The 20,498-nt window shown below is 34.0% G+C and overlaps 1 protein-coding gene and 1 pseudogene across 1 annotated transcript; both read left to right on the plus strand.

The window, feature by feature from the left end:
• The first annotated feature begins 6,033 nt into the window (after positions 1-6,033).
• Positions 6,034-9,095, plus strand: LOC107895694 (uncharacterized; annotated as a pseudogene).
• Positions 9,096-10,243: 1,148 nt separating this feature from the next.
• On the plus strand, positions 10,244-16,569 carry LOC107897261 (cytochrome b561, DM13 and DOMON domain-containing protein At5g54830). The gene is made up of 2 exons (XM_016822644.2): positions 10,244-13,400; positions 16,386-16,569. Exon 1 carries the CDS (start codon positions 10,449-10,451, stop codon positions 13,116-13,118), a length of 2,670 nt encoding a protein of 889 aa, XP_016678133.2. The 5' UTR covers positions 10,244-10,448; the 3' UTR covers positions 13,119-13,400; positions 16,386-16,569.
• The last annotated feature ends 3,929 nt before the right edge of the window (positions 16,570-20,498 follow it).

A 20,498-nucleotide genomic window follows, 5' to 3' on the forward strand; every position in this document is an offset into this window, starting at 1 on the left:
CATATTTAATTAGCTGAGAAACTAATCTGAGCTCACACACGCCATCCGGTCCTAAGTTTGAAAACTGCCTGAAATGTATTAAAAAAACGAGTGAGCTAGAAGCTTAATGTGTAACACATGCCAAACAACAAATCAGGAACACATACACAAACAAATACATTTTCAGATACAGATTCAAACATGTCCTCATATAAGGAATCAGATGTATTCTCATAATCAAATACAAATGCGGACACAGATTTAGTTACAGATGCAGCCACAAATTTAGATATATATGCAAACACAGATCTTGCCACCATCTACTACACACCAACTCTGTCCAACCAATAACACCAATTAGGACTACAAGAGTCCAACCATCCAATCACATCGGGTCATGGTGGTATGCCACTCATATAAGTCCAGCTGAGCTACGAAACAAAAATGTTGCGGTAACTTGCCAAAATCAAATATGTGGTCGAGCCACTATAATTGCATTCAAGTTGACTGAATAAATATTGCGGATACACTGTCAGAAGGTGTAGTAATATTGCCAAAATCACACTTCCTCCATTACGTATCATATCTCACCCCAATGCACATAAAAATACTAATAGATATCAGATGCACATATATCATACATGTTCTTCACATCTGATCAAGCTAACAAAATTATCTGATCACAGATAATTTCACATTTAAGACATTCTTGTAATTGATACACATGTAATATCCCTATCACATACAATAGCAAAACATCAGATTCCATAACAAAGCATAACTTATAACATATCATATCACATTATTATACTTATCAGAACTTACTTAACACGCTTCCTACACATACCTAAGTATGTATACTGAAACTTACACTTTTTGGGCCTACATAATGCTCACGGACCTAATTTTTGAGTCCCCTAATCGACCTCTAATTGGGCCTCAAAATTTTTCCAAAAGGTCTACACGATCTACCAATCTAGGCTATGTAATCACACACAACTGTATGCTATACACTGCCTACCACATGACCTAGCACATGGCTGTGTGGCATTGGGCAGTTTCAAAAACAACCTATGTTTCGTAATTCTCTCGAGTTTCGAGTGATGTTTTGAGTTAGTTTCACACACCTGATTGTTGGTATAACAAACCATGTGCCTAGAACTCACGAAACCTACATATGGCATCAAAATTTATTGATTAACAAACACGAACTAACTCAACATTTCACTTTAAATCCACTCATTCTCCAAAAAAAGAAGTCTCTTAAACGATATACGAGCACTTACCCCAAAAATAGTGACTTAATAGCAACCATTAGCCATGCCTAACTCACCAGAGAGACGTTGTACGCATCAACATCTCCTCCTATAAAAAATTAAAACAATTAATAGTCAAATATTTACAAAACACCACCCCCAATCAACAAGTAGAAACTTACCATCGAAGAACAAAATTGCAAAACTCACCCGTCAAAAAATCAATGACAAAGGAACAGTAAAACAGGAAATGAAGAATGACGTTAGAGAAAATTTTAATAGACCAAAATTTTCTAGAAAAGAAAGAAAAAAGAAAATGGGAGAATGAGAGAAAATTGAGACGTGAGATAGATAGAGTGGAAGAGGTTTTTAGGTTAAATTAAAACTACCCACATCCTACTAAATCCATTAACTAACCACCTATCAAGTTCCCTCAGAGTTCAAAACAAAAATAATTTTCACTTTACACACTCAGGGATTCAAACACAAGACCAAATAATAAGTTAAAGTTTTACCGCTAAACCAACAAACTCATTCTTGTCATAGTTGAGCAAAAATAATTTATAAATCAAATGTTCAAATATAGGGGTTTAGGCAAAATTCCAAGGGAAAGGATTCAAACCCAAAATCTTCCACTCACAAGCACAACACTTAACCACCAAACCAGATTATTTTACTTGACATAATTTTTAGAACCTTAATTCAAAACAGGACCTGACCACTCTTGGTTTCTCCAACCTAACTTCTTCTAACCCGATTTTCGGGATATGACACATCGTATTTCGATACAACAAATGAGGCTTTTTTCACACTTGAAGAGCCTGTTTCCAAACAATTGGTTTAGTCTTTTATCTTTTTTTCAATACTTATGTTAGACTTTATTATAATTTGAAAATTTTAGTTTGTTTTATGTCTTCCTAAATAAAATGACAATTACATGTCTTGATAAAATTAATGGTGGCTAAAGATGTTTCAAAGAATTAATTTAGAAAAGGGAGGAGGCAAGTAAATAGATAGCTGCAATGTTGCAACTTTGAGAAATCATGGAGTCTTTTGGGCCTAAAGTCACAACATCATACATGAATGCCGTGACATTATCTTTTTTTCACCACCCAATGAGCTACCCTCAATCTAGTATAAAGTTGAACATTCCAGCCCTCAAAGTCGCAATATGAAGCACCCTGTTGTCAAGGTCGCAACATTGACCTTGTAATGTCATGACATTGACCTTGAACTTGGACGCGAAGAAGCTGAGCAAAGTCGCGACATCCACCTACCAAGGTTATAGCATAGAGCCTACCGAGTTGAACATCACGACACTGATCTTGCAATGTTGCGACATTGAGCCCAACACAGCCACTTTTAAGAGGGCGACTGGAAGAGATTATAGGTCAAAATTGCCTAATATGAGTTAATTGTTAGGGATATTTATGTAATTAAGGAATTAAAATAGCTTTTCTTATAAAATAATACATTATTTAGATATTGTAAGGGAGTAAAAAGTTAGGATTTTTTATTTTTATTTTTAAGTTAGTTCATTTTATTGTTGGTAATTTTAGGCTTAGACTAAAAAAACATTATTTCTAGGTTAACTTATTTATTTCTAGGTTAACTTATTTCTACAACTTTCCTTGCCATTACTTTATTTTTATTGTTCAATTGAAGAATTTTCCATTTGGTCTTTCAATCATTTTCTGGATTGAAGCATTCTCCTCGTTGAATCAAGAAGTTTCTCCCAAATCTTAAGTACTTTTTAAGTTTTGCAATTTCATCCTTACGCTTTATTGTTATTGCTTGAAATTGAATTATTTGTTTAATTGCATAATGGGTTGGTGCTAAATTGCTTGGGTGATGGTTGATTGAAATGCTAGCATGTGAATTTTATGTTTAAGGACTAAATTGTAAATTTAGAATAAATTGAATAAATTGTAAAACTTAGAATTGATGAATCTAAGGGAAAATTTAGAAAGGTGAAACCGAGAGGAGAACCTATTGAGCAAGAATAAATTTAATTCGGTTTAATTGAGCAAAATCGAGAGGATAATTCGATTAAATTTCTTATTTAGATTAAATTGAGACTGAGAAGAGATTTTATTAAATGAGAAAATTGGCAATTGAGCTACTTTGAACATAAATTCATTGAAATGGCCTAATCATTATTGTTGTCTAATTGTTGTTTTCATTTAATTGAATATTGGCATGTTTAATCTTTTTTTAGGAATTCTTATAAAATCATCTATTTTTTTATTGTCGTAATAATTGGTTGTTCTTGTAACTTGGTAGTCTTCTCCTTGCATGTTATTTTATTCTTAGCATTTCCATTACTGAATCTCTCTTGAGTTCGATCATTGGAATACTCAATGGTCCATTGTAACACAAATATCACAACTAAACTTGTCACACTTGCATAAACACTGCACTTCATTTCATTTATATCTATTTTTGCATGTCTCAATGCACGTACAATGAGGCGGCCAACAATCGAGGTCTTGGGTCGGCCTTGAGATTTGTTGCCCAAGCTTGAATTGTCGTGTCATTGGATCAGGTTGTTGGTGTTAGATTTGGTGCCCTAAGTCTAGTATATTTGTTTGTACACTTGTAAATTTTTTGAACAAATTAGTTAATAAAATTATTCATAAATTACATTAATACCCTTTGTATATTATCCTTGTCTGTTTTTTGCATGTAAAGCAAAATAGAAGCAAATATTAGCTCACTGGTTGTCTAATGTTTAGCTAATATACTAAGTGGTATTATGTGGTCAGATTGTAATATGGAAAGACAACTTATATTCGTAGACGACTCTAAGCATGTCATTAGTTTAATCAGAAATGAACAAATCGATTGAAAGACCAGTATACCGTCTATCAAGTCCAATTGGGGAGATGTTTTATCTTGGGAAAGAGATCTATTGACTTCATAGCCTGTCCATGACGTCATCAAGAAAATAAGAGAAAGGGGAAAATGCCCCATGGGAAGGAAAAGATAAGCAAAGCATCAACCAGAAGACTTGGAAATGGTTAGGGAAAGAGCTTTGACGAGGAAACAAGTCGCGTTAGGAAGCCCAACAAAGAACTAAGGCAAGAGAACAAAATGAAAGAAAAGAAACTCTTTGGGAAAACAGAGAAGAACACTGAAAGTCGTATTGGTAGGTCTAATTGAAGTTTTTTTAGTTATAATGAGATAAATCTTGAAATTACAAATAAAATTTTGACTAACTATATAATATTAACTTCGATTTGATACATATATATTTTTGGTCGGATTGATTTGATACATATGAAATTTTGATTTTGATCAAATTATACATATTCAAAAATAAATAAATCTACTTTTTTTTTCTTAATGGGCAAATATAATTATTTTTATGTATAAAAAAAGGGTAAACTACACTAGTAGTCACCCAACTATTAGTAAATTTCTTTGGTGGTCACTCAATAATGAAAAGTTACAAAACGGTCACCCAACTATTTGATTTCTTTTCCTTTTTTGGTCATCGGTTGTTAAATGACTAATGGAAAAATGATGTGTCAGCTTTTAAAATTAACATAATAGCAACTTTAACCCTTAACATTTATACATTGTATTAATTTAGTCTTATCTTAAAGGAAAATAGCTCTCAATGTTTGCACATTACCTAATTTTATACTATTTTTAACATGAAAATATAATTCAATACACAATGTGTAAATTAGAAACAAAGAACAAATGTATTTTTTAAAAATCTTGTTTATTATTAAACTATATAATCCCTAAATACATTGCTTTCCTTGTACTTCAAATGGTTAAAATTTATTATCTCTCAATGATAATTAACTCATTTTATGTTTGCTTGAGCTAGTTGTCTTAATGAAGTAAATCAAAGTTTATTTTTTTTGAAATTATTAGACATAAATTTGGGTTGAATTAATGAAGTGGATACTTTTTATTTTCAAGGAATTGAATTGGCTATTTTCCAAAATTTGAGTCATTTTGTTTCTTCTTGTTGTTCTTCATTTTTCCATTAAGTTGGATGCAAGAATGACATCTTAAAGGGTCAAAGTGGTAGTACTCTAATCACTCCTATTTACCATCGTAATCCGTCATTTGTTGTCAGCACTGGTGTCCAATAATATAAGTTCATTCATGTCTCTTTTTGAACTCCTGAGTCCCAAGCCGTTCATCTTATCCATTCTCCATGCTTGGCTAAGTGAGTGCAAATCTTATGAAATCGATGAATAGTGAACAACGAAAACTAGATCATCTCGATTGTTAGTGTTCAATCCACTAGTGGAGAATCAGAGTATCAAAAGAAAAGAATGAGAAAAAGTGAAAACTACAATTTTGGGTTTTTGGGTGTTTTCATTTTTTATATTCATTCTTTCTTTATCTATTTTAGTTTATATTTTTTAACTTTTCAAGTGGAATGGCCATAAAGAAAAGTAAAATTACAAAAAATGATTAAATTACACAATGTGTAAATGAGAGTTAAATTTTTTTAGAATTAAGACTAAATAAATACGATGTATAAATATCTAAGAGATAAAGTTACTATTATGTCAGTTTTAAAAGCCAGCACTTCATTTTTAGCGACAAGTGACCGATAAAAAATTAAGTAGTTAAATAAATTATTTTGACTAAAAAAAATTAGAATAACAATTAATAATAATATAAATGATACCTACACCATGTTTGGTTGGGTGTATTGGCTATGCCAATACACCCCTAATCGGTGGGCCCCACTAATCCCTCTTTATTCCGTCGTTTGGTTCAATGTATTGCTAATACGCGTGTAATACATTACTTTTCTAATCGGTGAAAACCACCGATTTCTAATCCCTCTCTTTTGCCCAGATTAGATGCCTCTTCAGTTTCCCCTCCCTGTTTTACCCTCTGCCTCAACCCGAGTCCAACTCCATTTTCTTCTTCACTTTCAACCCAGATCAAATCTGCCTCTATTTCTAAAACTAAAGAGAACCCTTTTTCTTCTTCACCATCTTTCATCTTTGTATCAATCTTTTCCCTTTCGATTTTCTTAAATTCTGTGGTTTCAATCTTTGATGCTTTCAGTTCAAAAGATCGGGTGGGGACGGTGCTCCAGTTACAAGTGCTCTCACTTGCTCTGCTCTTCTTGCTTTACTCTGCTTTGGGTCTTTTAAATAATAAGAAAGGTTCATACTTTTGGCCTGATCCTGTTCTTGAATTAGTTCTGCTTTTAGCTTTTGTTGAAGAATTTTTGTTGTATTACTTGCAAAGAAAGGATACAAGTGGGATTGAGAATAGATATTTTGATCCTTTATGTGTTCCCATAGCAATTTGTGTGGTTTCAACAATGTTAGAATTGAGATCTAACAGGTCCATTTACTCGAAATCGGTACGAGGTATTGGGTTGATTTTACACGGAACATGATTTGTGCAAATGGGATTTTCATTTTACACTAATTTGATGGTTCATGGATGTAGCTTACATGAAAAAAGTAGAGGGAATTATACTATTAAATGCAGAAGTCACCCTGATTATCATAGAGCAAGGTTTATTGCCACATTGCAATTCAATTGCCATCTTGCTTTGCTTGTGGTTCTGGTTGTTGGGATGTTATCGCTTATTGGCAAAAGAAACGGTGTTGTTGTTGGTGCTTCAGGGGATGGTTTGCGGTATAAGCCATTAGGGGCTGAAATATAGCTAATGGATAGTAATGGGGGGAATTTCACTTTGGATTCCAATGATGATCTCGATAGTGGGATTAAAGAAGAAGATGGTTTGGTGAAAGAGAAGTCGGCTGTTGTGGAATTGGGTGGTAATGGCCATGCTTCACATGTCTGAGGTAAACATTTAGTGGTTTCTTTCGGATAGCTGGCTGAAAAGCATTGTAATTTTATTCTTTTGTAATGATATTAGTTAATAAGTGATGATTGACTTTGCATAAACTAAAATATACCCGTTTGTTTGTTGTTTTGGTCAATGAGATTTGAGTTCTATTTCGTGTTCTATCTGATTTTGATTCTCGTATGTTAATGTAGTTTTCGAGTTTAAAAATTGTATTGAGTGGTTGCCTATATCATAGTATTTGACATGATTGTAATTCCTTTGGATAGTTGAACCTTTTCCAATATCTAGTCATACTTTGGATAGTTAAATGGCATTCGGCACTTGTATATATTTGGAGAGTCATACTTCATAGTTCATGCCCATATTTGAATGATGTTTATATTTTAAAAACTTCTAAATAATGTTTATTTTGCACTGGTTTGTCATACTGGTCGGGTATTTGTTCTATTCTCATTTCCTGACAATTAAGTATTTAAGTCGTATCTGCTCTCAGTAGGATGGCTATCTTATGTAGAACAAATCGGGATGCTCATCTTGCAGTTCTTTTTCTTTTCCCTCTATATTCCACTGTTCTTTTATTTCCAAATAAATGGCATTTACTTTGTTGCAATTAACTCGCAGATAACTAAGCAAATTCAGGCTGTTAACGAGGTTTACAAGTTTCACAATCTTCCCGAGTTCTATAAGGGCTGTGCCGTTATAATTAATTGCCAAGTCTAATCAATACTTCATAAAATGCAGAGCAATGATCTTATTCTTTGACATTGACCCAAATACCCAACAGGTATGCTATGCCTTTACTTTCTACATCATTACATCTATTCTAACAAAGAAATTGTTTGGGATTAAGCTTTGGGTTGTGTTGGCTATCACTAGAGCTTCTGGATTGTTAAAGAAATTGCTGGTTTTGATTAATTACATCTATGGTCTGTCCAATAGGAGGATTGAATTGCTTTGCACGTCATCAAGGTCTTTTCTTTTAGAGTTTCTAGTTTGCTTGAGCTTAAAATGTGGATGTGTTTTAGTAGCATTTTGTCTTTATATGTTTCTTACAAAAGTTCCTCTTATGTGCCTTTTACTTTTGTGAATCATGAGGATATTGATGGAACTTGAGCTTCAGTTTAGGTTTCTGGATTGGAGTGTTTCTCCTTGTATTAGGGCTGTTAATACCACCCTGTGTTTATCTCAAAGCTAAAGATACGAGGTGTCAAACTACATTTCTTTCTGCTTTCATTTAAATGGGGCCTGCTTGCTACTGCTGCCATTACTGTATTGAAAACCTTGTTTCTATAGGAAGTCTCCAATGATACCGTAATGTTGTTACTGACTATTATTGCAGTGAGTGTTGGAGCATTTCGGAATTAGTTCGTTTGATTAGTGCTTTTTTTTTGCCTCATATTTTGTGTAGATAGCTGTTCTGACTTGCTTGAGCATCATATGTTTCATGTATGTTGAGTGCATTCGTTCAGTCCCTATATTGTGAGCCAAAAATTGGAGGTTATGCTATTTCACTGCTGCTGCTGTTGGCGCTGCTAACTATGAATTCTATTTTTATCTTGAAAACAGGTTGTGGTGGTTGATCCAGAGGCGTATACCTATGACGATGAGGTGCTAAAGAAAGCTGAAGCTATGGGCAAGCCAGGTCTTGTGGAGATATATGCCAAAGAAGACAGTTTCATCTTTACAGTTGAATCCACTGGTGTGATCAAAGCTTCTCAGTTGGTTCTTAATGCTATAGAAATCTTGAAACAGAAGCTGGATGCAGTTCGCCTGTCTGAGGATACTGTGGAAGCTGATGATCAGTTTGGTGAACTAGGTGCCCATATGCAATGAGGATGATCTGCTTGTAATTAAGAACTAGCCATTGACATTTGTAGGTTTCAGAAAAGGCGTGTTTACATCTAACTAACTACCTTTTGTTTAAAACTCTTGAGATATTTTGGGTAGAACAGACTACTTGTTTTCCTCGATGAAAATTGTCAGCTATATGCCATCTGTTTTAAACTTAAAAGCCAGCAAAGCATGGACTGGCAAATCTTACTTGTTTTGAACCGATACAGTTGAAACTAAATTTTACTTAATTTATGTAAATCTTGGCGGTCCAAGAATTCTCTTATCAACTTAAACATGAAACAAGCCAAAATAATACAATGACACGTTTAATAATCGTCTTCCTTGGCACGTATGTTTGGAACTCGGATTGAGTGTTTATGCAGATTATAATTCTCAAGTTATATTTTGATTTTAGTAAATTCATATAAGAACATTTTATTATTAAGAATTTTATGGAATTATATATCATTATTAAATTATATTTAATATTAATTATTTTAAATTGTATAAATTCATATAAGAAAATTTATTATCAAGAATTTTATGAAATTATATATTATTATTAAATTATATGTAATAATAATTATTTTAAATTATACAAATTCATATAAGATAATTTATTAGTTATAATTATTTTAAATTTTATTAAATCATATATTTTAATTAAAATATATTTAATATTAATTATTTCAAATTATCTTTTATAGTATCATATATTATGATTTGAGTAAATTCATATAAGAATATTAATTATTAAGAATTTTATTAAATTATATATTTTAATTATAATATATTTAATAATAATTATGTTAATTTATATTTTATAGTATCATATATTATGATTTGAGTAAATTCATATAAGAATATTGATTATTAAGAATTTTATTAAATTATATATTTTAATTAAAATATATTTAATAATAATTATGTTTAAATATGATTAAATTATTTATTATTGATAATAATAATATTATTAAAATTTAAATAACAATAACAATAATCATTTACCAAAACAAATTTATGCTAAGGGTATTCTAGTCATTTTAGTTTTTTCCATTATGCTATTACACCTCTATTCTATTCAACCAATCACAAGATTACTATTACGCCTCTATTCCATTACATTCAACCAAACAGTGGATTAGCTATTACACCTCTAATCCAATACACCTCTAATCCCAATACACCTCTAATCCAACACAGCGAACCAAACGCACCCCTAGTTTTTGAAGTTTTAACAAGAAAAAAGAATCCAAATATTGTTTAACGAAATTGCCATAAAATCAATTGTGAGTATAAGAATGTCAGCACTGACGTGATACGGCGATTGTTTCAAATACGTGTAATAAAATCACGAAATTGCCATTTACCTGTCTGCCCCCAAAAGAAAAACCCCAGAGGAATTTTTAAAAACCAAAAACACGAACAACCCAACAAAATTGACGAGTTGACCACTCACGTCTCCACCGAGCCACCACCGCCCCATTACTCGCTCCTCCTCTTTTCTTGCTTTCTTTTAAACATCTATTTCTCTTTTTGGGTTCTTTCTAATCACTTGCCATTCGATCCGAATGTACAATTCCAAATCATCCCTGTTACTCCTACTCTTTCTCATCAATTCCTTCATCTTCTTCTGCAATGCGGATTCCGGTACAAAATGCTCCAACACGAGCTCCCTAATCGGCTTCGAATCCAATTTCACCATGGTCCAACACCAACTGAGAGGCCATTTCAAAATCCTCGATGATTGTTCTTTCCAAGTGTCCAGATTTGACATGTTATCCGGTTCTTCCGACGTCGTTTTCTGGGGGGCGGTCGCCGTCGACTTCTCTAACATCACCCGTGGGTTCCCGATCTCCGATCACCGCCTCAACCAAACAACTTACAAAAACGCGTCGTTTTCGATCCAATTACTCCCCAACGTCACCTGGGACCAGATCAAAGTTCTCTCCGTCTGGGACGTCACCACGTTATCGGACTTTGGCCACCTCACCCTCCCCACCAACGGGTCGGATTTTTATCCAAGCAGGGTACATACAATGTTCGATAACTGCAAGAACTTGTCGGGTAATTATAGGGTTCGGTGGAGTTTGAATGTGGAGGACAACTGGATTGAGATCGGGCTAGAAGCGGCTACCAAGACGATGAATTACATGGCGTTTGGCTGGGCGAATCCGAAAGGAACCAAGGAGCTGATGTTAGGAGCAGACATCGCGGTAGCGGCTTTTACGGAGGAAGGTAGGCCCTTTGTTGATGATTTTTACATTACGAGTTATAGTGAGTGTATGTTGCATGGTAAAGATGGTTCAGCCGTAGGTGTTTGTCCTGATGTAGTTTATGAGAATACCACCAACGGCATGACGCTAAATAATACTAAGTTGGTTTATGGACATAGGAGAGATGGGGTTTCCTTTATTAGGTTTAGGAAACCATTGAATTCGTCGGATGATAAATACGATTTGCCTGTGAATCCTACCGAGGAAATGACGGTTATTTGGGCATTAGGGTTGATGAAACCGCCTGATACTATCCGGCCATATTATTTGCCCCAAAATCACGGGGGTCCAATGATGGTTGCATATGGACATTTGAGGCTTAATGCTTCAGAGAATGTGGATGATTGTTTTGGGCCATTGGATGCTGATGATAAGCAGGACCAAGATTTGATTATTGCCAGTGCAAAAGTTCCGCTTGTTGTTACGACTGGGGAGGCGTTGCATTATCCAAATCCACCAAATCCATCAAAGGTTTTGTATATTAATAAGAAGGAGGCTCCAGTTTTGAGAGTGGAAAGAGGGGTTCCTGTGAAGTTTTCAGTGCAGACAGGTCATAATGTTGCTTTGTATATTACTTCTGATTATCTAGGTGGGAATGCAACATTGAGGAATGCGACTGAGACTATTTATTCTGGTGGGCCAGAAGCAGAAGGAGTCATGGCAAGCCCTTACGAATTGGTTTGGGCTCCCGATAGGAATACCCCTGATCAAGTGTTTTATCAGTCATTATACCAGCCCAAGATGGGGTGGAGAGTCGAAGTTGTTGATGGTGGTCTTTCTGATATGTATAACAATAGCGTGTTTTTAGATGATCAGCAAGTTACTTTCTTTTGGACAATATCTAAGGATTCAATATCTATTGCAGCCCGTGGTGAAAAGAAGAGTGGCTATCTAGCTATAGCTTTTGGTGGTGAGATGGTGAATAGCTATGCTTATGTGGGCTGGATTGACAATGCCGGAAAAGGGCGTCTAAATACATATTGGATTGATGGAAAGGATGCCTCAAATGTGCATCTGACGAATGAGAACTTGACGCATGTCAGGTGCAAGTCAGAAAATGGCATCATTACTTTTGAATTCACACGCCCCTTTAATCCATCATGCAGTAGTCATGATAAGAAGAAAGAGTGCAAGAACATTCTTGATCCAACAACTCCTCTTAGAGTAGTTTGGGCAATGGGTGCTAAGTGGTCTGAGCATCTTAGTGAGAGAAATATGCATTCTGTCACGAGTCAAAGGCCTGTGCGTGTGATGCTTATGCGCGGTTCTTCTGAGGCTGAGCAAGATTTACGACCGGTATTAGCTGTACATGGATTTATGATGTTCCTCGCATGGGGTATTCTACTTCCTGGTGGAATATTGGCTGCTAGATACCTTAAACATGTAAAAGGTGATGGATGGTACCAAATTCATGTTTACTTACAGTATTCGGGATTAGCAATTATCCTACTTGCCGTTCTTTTTGCTGTTGCTGAACTTCATGGTTTCTTTGTTAGCTCATTACATGTTAAGTTTGGGATTGCTGCTATATTTTGTGCCTGTGTACAACCAGTGAATGCATACCTCAGGCCTAAGAAACCTGATCATGGTGTGGAGGCTTCCTCAAATAGGATTATTTGGGAATATTTCCATGTAAATGTTGGCAGAGGTGCCATTGTTGTAGGAATAGCAGCGCTTTTCACTGGAATGAAGCATTTAGGAGAAAGATATAAAGGAGAAAATGTCCATGGACTTAGCTGGGCATTAATAATTTGGTTCTTGATAGGTGCACTGATAGTCATTTATTTGGAGTATCGAGAAAGACAGCGAAGGAGGGACCGGTTTTTAGGAAGGGGCAAGTGGGTCCTAGGCAATGTTGAAGAAGACGATTCTGTTGACCTTTTAAACCCACACCATGCTTCCGCACGAACAGGTTCACAGAATTCTGGACTAATGGAAGTTCAGTTAGAGCCATTGAGCAGATGAATTTATTGATGCATATATATATATATTTCTGTTTTTGGATATAAAAGCACAATTCTTCGCCAGTTTCGGGAGTTTCCTACAAACACTGAGTTTAGCAGAGCTGTTTCTTTTCTTTGACGGATTTCCCCGGGATGGGTTTACTGTATGAGAATTTTTTTTCTGCCTCCCAACGCCTCCTGTGAAGATCAATTTGTGTACAGCATGTATTTTGTACACTTGATACTCCTCATAGCATAGTGGAAGGATTTATCAGTTTACCGGAACCTCATTTCTGAGTGAAAGGTACCTTACTTCGTTTTCAGATGAGATCAGTCATTAGATTGTCTAGTTTTCTTTCACAATACTTGCAAATGATACATGGATCTTCTAACAATACAATCTAGTCTCTTTTCCAGTAATAGTTCATGGTGCATGTGTTATTTCTGATATCAATGATGTTTCTTTTATCTTTGGTCTTGGAATTTAAAGGCTCTTGATAAATTGCATTTTGCTCCTTTTACTAAAAAACAGGTAAATTAATTTTTGTATGTTAGATGAAATTGGCCTTTTTTGTTAAAAATTTTACCCTTTTGTATTATTAAAAATTTGCGTGGGTGATAAAATAATCAGATAATGATGTCTAGCGTGCTACATGTACTTTGTATCAATATACAAAGATTAGTATTTAACAATAGAAATTGATTAAAAAGAAATTTGTAGTACTTTTGTATTAATGTTGTCACATTAGTTGAGGAAATCCTTAATTCTATTGCCAAAGTGAGTCCATAACTTGTTCACCAGTTCTTCTGTCAATGAATATAATAATGTCACCATCATGAATTGCAAATTTGAGATGATTGTAAGAGATTAAATACATATAATATTATTCTTTTCTGTTTAGAAAAGAAAGCATTTGAACGTGCTGTTGTCTTTGTCAGAAAGATGGGCAGAATCTAATTTATCAGCCGAAATATGTGACTTTTTTCTTGGTTAATGCTATATGGAATTAGGACTTAGTTGATTGAAGATTCCACAAATATGTGGGGGATTTGGAATTTGATTTTTCTGTTAAGAACTAAAAATGATACGTTTTCAAGAAAACCCAACCAAGATTGACATTTTCTTTAAGTTGGTCAAATCTTAACAGTGATTGGTCAAATGAGAAGAAACTTTGCATAACAATGGTGAGATAGTTTTGGTGGGTTAATTAGTTAAACTGAATTGAATGGAACTGATTTAGTTGAGTTAATTTAGTTTTTGATTTATTTGGTAATTAATCAAATATGTAAACCCCAACTCAAAAGTTCATCATTAGATAAAAAAGGTTAAACGGGCAAAGTTGTTTTCCAGTTATTGTGGCCTGTTTAAACTCAATTGGGAATAACTACCGTAAGACTTAAAAAGTAGAAACCTAAACCCAGAAGTTTTCATGTGTTTGAAGTAACAATGATTTTTCCTATAATCCATATTCAACCATTCAATGTATTTTTACATCCCCAATCCCCAAAACCATTTCATATTTAGCCGCAGAGTGGATGAAAAAAAATTATATAATAAATATATTTATTAAAGATTATATAAAAATAATTGATGTTTGTAAAATTCATTATTCATTATATATTGTTTTAAATATAAATCTCATTATGATCAAATTTTTTATTGATTTATCATATAAGAAAGATAAATATTTTTTAAAAATATAATATAATTTATATATATGATAGAATATTTTAATAATCTCTATAACCCTTTCTTTTTTAAGATTTGAATTTTAAAATTAAAAAAATGAAAGATAGTCCGAAGTTGATGGTACGGAACTAGATTTTTTATCAAGTCAAAGTCTTATTGTCCCAATATTTGTTCATACTTAAAGCTCTCAACAAGTGATTGGAAAAACTAGAATTTAGTTTCTTTCTCAAGCATTAAGTCAGATTGTGAGAAATTTATCTCAATATTGCTTTCAGCCCGAATAAAACTAGTTTTAAATCATTAAATAAATGAGAACACTTATAATTAAAAAAAGACTTAATATATCATTTGATACTTGAGTTTAACACTTGTTTTTCTAATGTGGTACCTATGTTATTTTTTTATCCAATTTGGTACATATATTTGACAAAAGTTATATATTTTGGTACCTAAAGGTAGTGATGTTAACTTTTTAGTGTTTAGTTCTGGTTTTAGGACTGAATTGATAAAAGTTAATTGCCAATGTTTTTAGGTTTGAATTTTTCATGATTTTGTTAATAAAATAAATGTTACGCCCCAAAATGTTAGTTAAATTTTCAAGTTAAATTTGTAACTGTAGGAATTCTTTTAATTTTCTGTTTGAACGTGTAGTTAGGCTTCTATTTGGGCTTGATCTGTCACAATGTCGTAAACTAAATTGATACCTACACAAGTATCGATACCTTTTTTTATAGGTACTGATACATTCGTATTTCCTAGTGTGAGAAACCCTAATATGTCGAAAACCCTAAGTATATAAGCCTATTTTTGCTAGGTCGACCCCTCTTTTTCATTTTCCTTTGCTTTGTGTCACCCCAAACCGTAAATTCTCTATTTCTCTTCCATTTTCTCTCTTTTCTCTCCCTTACGTCATCCCCTCTCTTTTCCATTCTCTTCTCCTCTCTTTTTTTCTCTTTTTTTTCCTCTTCCTCTCTTTTTTTCCTTATTGTCGTCGCATCCTCCACCATAAGTATTATTATTCTTTGCTGCTAATTTTTTGAATTGTAATGTTAATTATGTGTGTGGTGTTAAACCTATGATAAATTCGCATAAATTACTGATGCATACCTACTATTAATGTTTAACCATAAAACTGTTATCGTTTTCATGATAATAGCATCTTAATAATGTTACTGTTATTGTTACTATTTTTTGATATCGATAGCATGCCATATTGTTGCATTGGGATTAGGGTTTTGAAGGAGGAAGTGCATGCATTTAATGTCGAATCAGTTTATCAATCAAATTACTATTTTATTGGCAATTTATCTATAACCTATTGATATACTGGCAGTTCATCTGCAAAATACTATTTGGTGTGTAAGATTAGACAAGTTCTTGGGAACTCTTACTAAGGAGTGTAGTGGATGGCTGGGTAGGAAAATTACACTGTTATTCATGCATACTGCATATTTACTAAGATCACTGTAGGATTGATAATCTGATATGTATTGTAAATTGCAAACTTATGTGCTATTAATTATTGTTTTATATACTTCTTATATGTTAAGACTACATTGAGCTTCATAGCTCACACTTTAGTTTTTCCCAACTTTTCAGATAACTCGTGAGGTTAGGGCTCAAACTCGGCACTCGGAGCACTATTGACAGATTTTACTTAAAAAAATATTTTAAACTACTCTATAGATATTGTTTTGTTTTGTTTTATTTAACGAACTGTGGCATGTACTCTATTACACTTAAGTTTTGGGGATTTTACATTATTCATTTTTTTATCATTAAACTTGAATCTGGTTATAAACTTTGTGACTGTTAAACTATTTTAAAGTAAATGTAAATGAGACTTTTCTAACAAATTTTGAACTAAAATAAACTAAAGTTTTTCTAAAACGAGTTAAATTGGTACATGTTTTGAAATTGAATCAAAACAATTTCTTTTTTAAATGATTTTTGCCAAGCCTGACGAAAAGTATCAATACCCAGGCGTCTAGTACTGATTCTTGATCATATGAACCAATTTTCAAACCAAACAGAATGTCAAATTAGTACCGATACTTATAAAAGTATCAATATCGATTGATCACGTTTTATAACTTTCAAAATTGGCAAAATGTTCAAATCGTATTGATACTTTTCTATTTTGTATCAATACCTTTCATGGAGATTTGAAACTCAACAATATAAACTTATTTCATGCTTGAGTTACTAAAATCATATTAGATTATTTGAATTAAAATTAAGAATTGTATAATTTAAAATCATCATGAATGGGCTTTCTGGTTTTATCTAAAAATTGATTGTTTTAATGGGCCATTTTGACGGCTAGTATAACCTTTATAATTCAGCTATAACATATGGGCCGGGTTGGGGAGGTTATATTTGGTGGTATCAGAGTTCAATTTTAAAACTCAAATTGTGGGATTAGTGAGGTCCGCATCAATATTTATAAAATGGGTTTTTGTTGGGTACCATGCCACAAATATTTTTACAATATTTTTAAAATAATTCCTAAAATCTAGTGTCGTCCCTAACTAACTATTGGACTTTCTAAAGTTGTAGATATATGCTAGATTATAGACATTCAGGCATTCATTATAAGCACTCGAGGTAGGCAAACCCGAATTAGATTGCATCGAACTCTGGAAATTGATCCACCTACACTTTAGAATGATACTCTAATTCCTGAGATTGATTATAGAGAGGACTCATTTGCCTCTAGTGGCAGAAATTATCAAAGGGGTGATGATGCACTGTATCAGGCTATGTTGAAAGTGCTTTAGAGGGTTGCTGAAGCCCAGTTTGGATCAGGTGGCCATGAATCGATGACTGAGAGGCTCTAGGCTAATAGAGTTGAGTTATTTAGGGTGTGGCTAGAACAGCCCCGACTATAGCTGAGTATTGAATAGAGGTTACAAAAAGAATTCTTGAGGATATGGATTGTACCCCAAAGTAGAAATTGAAGGGTACAATGTATCTACTGAGGGACAAGGCTTATCGTTGGTGGCAATTTGTAGTAAGAGGTACTCAGGCAGACTATATGACTTGGGAATATTTTCAGAAGTCCTTCTAGAAGAAATATATGGGTACGAGATATGTTGAGGCTCGTAGATTAGAGTTCATTGAGCTAAAGTAGAGTGATAGGACAGTGGCCGAGTACGAGGCCAAATTTATGAGGTTGAGCCATTATGCTTCGGGTGTGGTGGTTACTGAGTAGGATAAGTGTGTGCAGTTTGATGATAGACTGACATATGATCTTAAGGTTTAGGTTGCAGCACATCAGGAGAAAGTGTTTGAGATTTTGGTTGAGAAAACTAATATTGTAGAAGAGGTTAAACAGATGGAGAGAGAAAAATATGATAAGGACAAGGCCTAAGGTAGGAGGGATTCATGTCCTACTTGCTTGTTTTCATGATCCTTGAAGCGAGCCAAGGAAGACAGATCACAATAGACTGTTGCAAGAGGTAGTTTTGGAGGTTCATCTCGATTTGGGAGGATTTTGATTTGTGGGTTCTATAATAGGCGTCATTTGGGTAACTGTTGGAAGAATACGAGTGCATGTTTGAGACGTAGGTCTACTGAGCATTGAGTGAAAGATTGTCCGCGCCCAGTTGGTCAGATGCAAGCTATGAATTAGACTTAAGGTTCTGGGAAATTACCTCTGAAGACACGTGGTCAAGAAGGGAATAGTAGTCCTAGAGTCGCAATTGGTGTGATAGGTATTGCGGGTCAAGGTCAGAGAGCACTAGGTCAGAATCTGAGTAAGACTGAGGTTAGACAATCGACATTGGTTTACACAACTAGGCGTCAAGAAGACCGGGACGTATTTGATTTTGTAGCAGGTACCGTTATGATTCAATCTATGTTGTATTTTGTTTTGATTGATATTGGTTCTACTAATTCCTATGTTGCTAGTATGGTGTCTTGAGATTCTCAAAGAAAAGAAAATGTATGAGTAGTTGAGTAAATGTGAGTTATGGCTGAAGAAAGTTAAGTTTCTGGGACATGTTGTATTGACTGAGGTTGTCCGTGTGGATTCGAAGAAAATTGAGGCTATTTTAGAGTAGAGGCAACCAAAAATGTTTCCAAGATACGAAGTTTCCTAGGGTTAGTCGGGTATTCTCGGAGGTTTGTCAGTGGGTTTTCTCTTAAGTGGACTGATGACCAGCAAGCTAGTTTTGAGAAGCTAAAGTTTGTGTTGACTAAGGTACTGATATTGATACATCCCGAATTAAGGAAGGATTATGTGGTGCATAGTGATACATCTCACATTGGACTTAGATATGTGTTAATGCATGATGGGAAGATAGTTGCTTAGGCGCCGAGGCTGTTGAAGCTGCATGAGTGCAACTATTCGACTCATGATCTGGAATTGGCAGTGATGGTATTTGCATTGAAAATCTGGAGGCATTATCTGTAACACCCTAACCCATTTTTGTTATCGAATTAGGGTTACAGAGTATTACCGTACTAATTTGAACAATAATGTCATTTAATATTAATTAAATAAAACTCATTACTAACCTATCAAACATATACATTTGGGCCTTAAATCAGGCCTCTGAGGCCTTAAAAATAGTTTGGAAACAATTCGAGACTAAAATAAAACAAATCAGAAAAATTAAAAAAAAAAGTTGAAATCTTGACAATAGGGGTCACACGACCGTGTGACATAGCCCAAACCGTGTGATATTCGAACAATGAGACACACAACCGTGTCTTAGCCCGTGTCTTAAACTGTGTAACTTACTGACTGGGGTCACATGGTCGTGTCGCAGGCCGTGCGTCAGACCGTACAACTCTCTAACTTGTTCCACACGGCTGCGTGCTAGACCATGTAACTTAATGACTTGATACACATGGTCATGTCTTAGGCCATGTTAAACTTACACCAAAAAAAATAAGTGACACAAGGCCGTGTGATAGTATGTATCCCAGGTCGTGTGCTCCATAATTTTACCCTAAAAACAAGCCATTTTAAGACCAAAACTTGTCCAAACATCTAATCTATTTGAGCATACATTAAATAGATCTAAACACTTTCAAACATATATAAACATGCCAATTCAATCAACCTATTTCTTCTAACCAATATGTCATTCAAAGGCACCACATTTATACCAAAACAACTTCAATTTAAACAAGGCTATAATGCCACATCTCAAGCACAAAAAATATTCAATTTAGTTACCTAATGACCTCAATTATAAACCATTCAATTTTCATCATAAACATACCAAAAGGACCATATATTACAAAGTACTTTAAAGTGACTAAAAAAACATAAGTTTGTCAAGGCACTAAAAATTCATCAAACAAGATATATACTCTAAAGGCATATTCATACCAAATTTATCATTAACACATTCAAGAACTACCATTATATAAAGTCATAAACATGCCATTTATAACATTGGCCAAAATAACTCAGAAACTATCGAAATGATTGTTGGATAGTGTGATAGAACACCAACAAGCTTCCGATAATCTATGAAACAAAGGAAAATAACTACATAAGCAAATAATGTTTAGTAAGTTCATATAAATTCAAACATAAACTCACCCTTCTTAAATTCACATTTATGAAATATGCATAGTATCTTTACCTTACTCATAAGCTTAACAATCTTATAAACACCACCAAACTCACAAATTAGTAAGCTCATGTATATAGAAAATCAACCATTTCACAAATGAAACTTCATGAACTTATCA

Source organism: Gossypium hirsutum, chromosome D05 (assembly GCF_007990345.1).
Source record: "Gossypium hirsutum isolate 1008001.06 chromosome D05, Gossypium_hirsutum_v2.1, whole genome shotgun sequence".
In the NCBI taxonomy this organism is placed as follows: Eukaryota; Viridiplantae; Streptophyta; class Magnoliopsida; order Malvales; family Malvaceae; genus Gossypium; species Gossypium hirsutum.

Excerpts from the sequence above, each read along its gene's own strand:
- LOC107897261 (XM_016822644.2), top strand. The coding sequence starts at position 10,449 with ATGTACAATTCCAAATCATCCCTGTTACTCCTACTCTTTCTCATCAAT.